The 7,293-nt window shown below is 41.5% G+C and overlaps 1 protein-coding gene across 1 annotated transcript in view; it reads right to left on the reverse strand.

Annotated features, from left to right (window-relative positions):
* Window positions 1–2,464: 2,464 nt before the first annotated feature.
* fam110d (family with sequence similarity 110 member D) overlaps window positions 2,465–7,293 on the reverse strand; it is a 22,704-nt gene continuing 17,875 nt past the window's right edge. Inside the window, exon 2 of the mRNA XM_015027710.1 lies at window positions 2,465–6,841. Coding sequence (XP_014883196.1) covers window positions 4,810–6,135 — 1,326 coding nt within the window. The 5' untranslated portion in view covers window positions 6,136–6,841 and the 3' untranslated portion in view covers window positions 2,465–4,809. The remainder of the gene's footprint in view (window positions 6,842–7,293) is intronic.

The following is a 7,293-nucleotide window of genomic DNA, read 5'->3' on the forward strand; positions in this document are numbered from 1 at the left end:
TATTTCCAGTGCAGACAGAGGGAGAGGAGGCCCAGCTCAAAACACGACCATATGCTTAAAGCTTGTCCCGTGAACCCAAAACAGGATGTCACAGCAGGCCCTCTGGTCAGAGTAAGTGACTGAGACTCAGCCACACAGGAGGGATTTGGCTTTATTCTGTGTGTGGGAAGACAATGCAGCACAAAGGAAACACTGTGTTCATGGTTAAATGTGAAGTTATTGTAGTTATTACAAGCTTGCAAAGTATTGTACAGCCAGCAGCCTGAAGTGGTGCTATGAGATGTCCTTGAACTACTTTGTGTGTCGTTTAATGAAACGTTTCAGAATGTGATCAAGTCTCTCCTCTGAGCTGTTCTGGTAAAGGCTACATGTTATTAGTGTTTTGAATTATTAATGCTGCTTCTTTGGTTGTCAGATTAATAAAAAGTATTATTCTATTTCCATTTTGTGAAGAATTTAAAAGCTTGACCGCTACAAGACCAGAGGTGTGTAACGTTCTTGAAAGTAAAAAATGAATTTTGTTTGAAATGAATATGCAAAATTGGGATTTTTTTTTTCTTGTTTTACCAAATTACCATGAGCAAAACATACAAATATTTTAAGTTACCAGGCAAAGTAAATCATCTAGACGTCATTTCTTTCAGGGAAGACCCTGCATTTTTCAACAAGATAATGCCAGACCACATTCTGCAGCAATAACAACATCATGGCTATGTAAGAGAAGGATCCAGGTACTGAAATGTCCAGCCTGCAGTCCAGATCTTTCACCTATAGAGAACATTTGGTGCATCATAAAGAGGAAGGTGCGACAAAGAAGGACCAAGACGATCGAACAGTTAGAGGCCTGTATTAGACATGAATGGGAGAGCATTCCTATTTCTAAACTTGAGAAACTGGTCTCCTCTGTCCCCAGACGTCTGTTGAGTGTTGTAAGAAGAAGGGGAGATACCACACAGTGGTAAAAATGACCTTGTCCCAACTTTTTTGGGATTTATTGACGTCATGAAATTTTGAAACAACATATTTTCCTTTAAAATGATAAATTCTCTCAGTTTAAACTTTTGATCTGTGATTTGTGTTCTATTGTGAATAAAATATTAGATGTTGGCACCTCCACATCATTGCATTCAGTTTTTATTCACAATTTGTTTAGTGTCCCAACTTTTTTGGAATCCGGTTAGTACATTGTATTAACATGATCATTTATTGTGCTAACATCAAAAAAATATTGTTATAATAATGTACTTTGATTTTAGATTGTTTTTTTTTTTTTTTACATTGGGAGGCAGGTAACCAAATATTATGTTCTAACAAAAAAAAAACAACATATTTTAATGTGAAAACGTTGCTCAAAACAAAAGACAGTTTTCATGTTTGTACAATGGATTATCTCATTGCAACATTAAACATTTATTGTAAGAACATTTTTTTTCTCTCTTTAAGTGTTGTATAAATACATTTCACAGGCAACAGGATCCACTTGCTAATGTTTCACTTTTCATTTTTTAGATCTCAAAATCAAAATGAAACAAAAGGGACGATCAGATATACCTCCTAAGATTTCTAGCCGGCCACATTGAGCTGGAATGTCTGAAAACAACGGCTGACTCAGAGAGGGGACAAAGAGTGTCAGGAGGAGGCTGCAGACAAGGTGGAGGGTTTGCTCCCAGATGTAGCATCAGGCCACACACAGGACTCCTTGTCTTCCAGCTCAACCTGCTGCAGCTCTCCAAACACCATGCTATGCAGGGAATGCTAAACGGATTAGCGCCCAGCCTGGTGAGACAATGTGAAAAATAAAATTTTATGAAGCGGTTTGAAGGCCTGGGAAAGAGTCAAGGGTGAGACGATGTTACGCAAGACTGAGCTGAGATAACGTGTGCATGTCGATAATTGTGCCAGTGTGATTAACTAGATGTGAAAGTAAAAGTGTATGATATGCAAAACACTTTTTTGTTGACATGTGACGTACAAATAAGCATGTGCTGATATTTCTCAAAAATTTTTAAGATTGTGTAAAAGTGCTAGATTTCTTGCCAGTCATCCAGAAAGTGAAACAGTAATTTGATACAGATTCATTACAAATAGACAAAAATATTTCAAGCTTTTATTTTTACAATTTTGACGATTATCATGTCTATGTTAAGAAAACCCAAAATTCAGTGTCTCCGAAAATCAGAAAATCACTTTAGTCCAATAAAGAATTCACGTTTTAAGCACAAATGTCAGGCTTCTACGAACTAAATACTTAGTTTGGCCTCCGCTTGACTTTGGGCACCACTGATATACGTAGAATATGAGCTTCACTGAGGTGATGGGTAAGAAATATTGCATTTTTCACAATATTATAGTTTTTAGATGTGATGCCCATGTGAAACTGTAAAGCTTAAAGTTTCATAGTGTGGATTTTGCTCTATAACGCCTGTGAAATAAATGAAAGCGACAACAGTGAAAGACAACACAATTGGTTTCACTTTTCTGCTTTTATTAGCTGTGTACACCATACACAAAACCGTTTTGGAATAAAAAACAAATCTCTCTCATATACACCAAATTTTAGAGCCACTTTGTAAACATGCAATAAAAATAGGTCTATGTAAAAGCCGCTTCAGAAGTGTGTCGTGCTCGTGACAAATACAGAAAAACATCAAGGCTGCAAGTTTTAATTTATGACATGTATAAATAAACTAAGCCCATCATTTTTGGTTAGCGCTCAGCACACGAGTCCTCGCAGGCTAACCTCCACATACTTTAACAGATTGCAGTGGCATCCTCCAGGGCAAGAAATGGGAATGACCTTTCAGGGAGATAAAGTGTGAAGCAGTGAGAAATGGATGGAGTGAGGTAGGATGTGTGCTTAGCAGTGGGAGGAAAGTTGGTTCATCCTCCCCTGCATGCTTTCATGGACCAGCTGCATGGGTTAAACATCTGTAAACTAACAGATGGTGAAAGTGACTCCCTTCAACATTTAACAACTTCTGCCTCTTTTCAAACAGAGTTGAACATATTAGTTTGAAGGATTCCAGTTCAAAGTCCTTACAGGATGGGATATTAACCCAGGTTTTCCATGTGTATCGTGGTTTGTGAATCAGAAACTTACACAATAGTCACTAGACCGGCGTAAAATGAAATGCAATGACCTCAACTTTAAATAATTTTCTTGACCTTTGTAAGCAGTTCAAAAAAATGAAGTAAAAAAATATTAATTTGGCCAAATATTGTTTCTAGTTGTTCTGGATGCTGATGTTCTTCTGAATCCAGCTCAGTGTTAAACATCCTGCTGATTTTTACACTCTCTAATTTCCTCTATCTGTCCAGTTCAGTGCAATCACACACCCCACAGGAGCGTCTCACGAGTTTATTCCAACGCCTGCGTTCAAAGACTAAAATTGCAAGAGAAAAAAGAAGGAAAGAGAAACAAACTCAACTGGGACAGATTCAAATGAGGTACACAGTTCACTTCACTCTCACACGCACCCCGTTTACTTTTTTTACAAGCTATATTTTTTAGCTATATTTTTTTATACAAAGAAAAATATAGCTTAGTGGTTTTTAAATTACTCAGTACGAGGGAGCATTACTGTCAAAAGTAACAACCTTTAAGCATGTTTCAAACCTCTATGTGCCTTTTGAGGGGTTTCATGGGGAATTCAAGTCTGCTCAGAATCCAGTTCTGCCAAAAACAATTTAAAAAATACTGAAAAGAAACTTGACATGTAAAGCATAATGTCCACATCACTCACCCACTGATGCTATCAAGCTACACTTGGAGAGTAAGGACAGTTCACACTCACACAAAATAGTCGCTAGGTTCTATAAATACAACATTTAAATCCGACAAGATGAAACTATCAGCTGTTCTACAGTAAAGGAACTAAAGGTAACTATGTGCCATGGAATGCCAGTAACACTGATTTTAGTTAAATGAAAGTACAAAGCAGATACATGAAGGCCGTAGTTTTTCATTATGAAGCTCCAGGAACTTCATTTGAACAGACGTGTATTTCAAAATCTTCTGAGAAACATGTAAAAGTCCAACAAATTCCAGACATAAGACCTGTTAAATGCATCAACCTTTGAGCTAATCAACAACTACGTGCTAAATTTTAAGCTTGCAATAATTATACAGAAGCTGTTGTTAGTGTTAATGAGTAAATACTAAAGAACCGGTAGGTGGTTCTTTAGTATTTACCACACAACTTAAGAAAAAAACAAAAAAAAACAAACAGTACATATACACGTAATACAAGAAACACATTAGCATTTGGTGTTGGAAAAGTTATCAGTCAGCTCAATGTTAATCTAATCCTCTGCTGTATGGATCCTGTTTTAATGCCTGAAAATGTTTAAATTGAAAACTGGTACGCTTTGTCCCTTTACCTCTGGTTTATAGACTGATGAGCAAAACTAGATCCTTCATCTGTTGAATTTACTAATTAGTTTAATTGGTACTTTTAAGAATGCACTTAAACACTGGCTTACAGTTTATGTGAAAAGAAACGTTAAGCATTCCATGGCACATACAGTTGAAACCAGATGTTTTGATACACTGCATAAAGAGATATTTTATGTTTATCTTCACTGTTTGACATGAAATCATACGAAACTTTTCCAGTTTTATGTCAATTAGGGTTGATGTAAGCAAGGGAGCCAACAAAAATGACCCAGTGACACCAGTTCTGTCAGGAGGAATGGGCCAAACGTCCAGCAAAATATTGGGAGAATACAAATCAAATGTCGGGGAAATATAAAGACTGTGTACAGTGTATGCAAACTTCTGGTTCCAACTGCAAATCTTCAATCCTCATACTATACAGTTGACTCTTTGGGTCCTTCCTGAGCTGCATTCTTGCACCCATACAGCCACTTAATGACGCGGGCATTTCTCTCGATGATGGACACGCCAGTGGGAAGCTGCTCTGCCAGTTCTTCCTGAAACAGTCCGTCTCCTGAGTGACGGGAAAACTCGCTGGGCTCTGAGCCGCCACAGCCGTCCCCTCCTACGCTCCGCAGAGCCAAGGAAAGTGTGTCTATTGAGCTGGCGTAAGAGAGGAAGTTCTCCCGGCCCAGACGCTCTATCATGTCCATGTCCAGTCCACAGAAGTCAAAGAAATGCTCCTGCTCTGACAAAGCTACCGAACAGCGCAACCGCAGGTCTGACTTGGAGCGCAGCAGCTCTCCAAACTGCCTTCTCTGTGGCATCGGGAAAGCACGCTTCCATGGATCACTCTCATCATCGTGCCTAATGTCTGTTTGGTCGGTGGCGCCATTAATAAAACCATTCTTTGTGTTTTCTAACGTGCAGTTAAAACCTGGACTTTGGATAGACTCTGGGGTGCGTTCTTGGTCTGTCTTGCTTGACCTTCGACTCATTGGTCCTCCATCTGTGACATCTTTGTCGTTGGTCCAAGACATTCTAGAGTCCCCATCCCGTGAGGGTGCTTTCTCGTCACCTATCACCATCTTCTGAACTCTTTCTCCTCCGCCGCTCTTTTCTCTCATTGAACCCTGGAAGAGGCGACGTACAAAACTGTATCCCTTCAGCTCCATGTTATTGGTCTCTCCCAGTGTGGAGCTGTTGGGGCTTTTGCACTCTTTCTTCTGCCTGTATATTAACAGGGAGTCTGGCCTCAGCATGCGCTTGCCTGTACTCCTTCTGAGAACTGGGGCACTGTGTGGCGCTACCAGGCCGTTGATTCCAGGCGTCCTGGGACTTGGAGGCATAACTTTGCTCACGTTGCTCCTGTTGTGTGTTTTGATGTCAGTAGAAGTCTGTCTGTTCTCCTTTCTGGCATCATCATTTTCATTTTCGTCTTTTGAGGTGAAGGAGCCAGAGAGAGTGGAGAAGGGGGTGTTGGACCGCCGCGGGGAAGAGCGAGGGGTCAAGCTACCGGGGACAGAGATGGCTCTCCGAGGCTGCGGTGGTGGCGTGGCACAGGGCACAAGCACAGGTTCTTGTTTGGTGTTGATCACCTGCTGACTCTTGACGTATTTGGCTTTGTCGGCCTCAAGCCTCTCCACAGCGCTGACCGAACGGCCGTGACCCCCACCGTCGATCTGCCTGCGTAGGTAATCCGGACCCTTGTTCAGCAGCCTGAGAGGAGAGGGGGACCCAATTGGAGTGAGGGGTTTCATGTTACCTTACTGAGCTGGGAAAGACATCAAAACTGCAGCTTCTAAACTGGCTCTGAGCTTCCGGTCCCCACAGTGAGCTGCTGTTGGCTTTGGAGAAGTTTCTAAAAGTGAAAAATCGCAGCGACTCTCATTCCTGTTTCTCACAGCTCTCGAAACTTTCTGAAAGGGTTATGAAGAAGTGGTAATTCAAGTGACCGCAAAGTCCAAGTTTGTTGCTATGTTTTCTATAGATAGCTCACAGTCTCTTTGTTGGGCGGTGGAAGAACTCAGACTAATTGATATCTCTATCTAGCATTTACCCAGGCATCTGACCAGGCAGGCAATGGGGAAGTGCTTTTTTTGTCAGCCAGCAGAGCTCCCAAATAAGATGCTCCCTGCCCACAGCGTGGCAGAAATAGGCAGGGGTGCACTTTGGAAGGGTTACTTCTTCCTCCCCCTCTCTTCGCTTCTCTCGTTTCGTCTCTTAACTGCACCCTTCACTGTTGATCTTCTTGGTGGTGGCTGCCCGGTGAAATGAGATACAATGGCCCCAAATATTTGTTTAGCGCAGGTCTTCTCAGGGGCGGCAGGTCAAGACTTATTGTTTTGGCACCCGTCCTGGATGAGACGACCCGAGGGTGGCCGGCACCAGGGCACTCGGTCCGATGATGGGCAGGTGGAGAAGAAGCGGATCGCGTCCTCGTCCTAACCTCAGCTGTGGAGACCCCTGGGAGAGATGGGGAGAGAGAAAGAGTGGTTTTAGTTTGATGTGCTGCTCTCCAGGGCAGGCAGCGGAGACCAGATGGCTGCAAAGACAGCGGTCCCTTTAGCTCTGCTCAGACTGTACCCATTTAAAACCAGAAGGAGCTGCATGACTGCAGCAGGCAGAGATATGAAGCTGACATAATTGAGCCTTTAATTACTATTGGGTTTGTATATAAATAAAATCTAAAATGTCCTTGCAAGTCTCCCTCAACGCAGGATGAATTGTGACTGAAAATAAACCGTATACGGACTCTGTTGTCCAGAAGGGATGATGGCATGTCTGCTTCTATCTTTTCTCTCTCTTTTTTTTTTTTTTTTTTTTTTTTTTTTTTTCTCAGGAGGGAGGCCCAGCCTTTTTTTTTTTTGGGGGGTGTTTTTTTTTTTTTTTTTTTTCTTTTGAGGGAGGCCCAGCCT

This window comes from Poecilia latipinna, unplaced genomic scaffold (assembly GCF_001443285.1).
Source record: "Poecilia latipinna isolate Pla-1442-1.1 unplaced genomic scaffold, P_latipinna-1.0 Scaffold105, whole genome shotgun sequence".
Classification (NCBI taxonomy): Eukaryota; Metazoa; Chordata; class Actinopteri; order Cyprinodontiformes; family Poeciliidae; genus Poecilia; species Poecilia latipinna.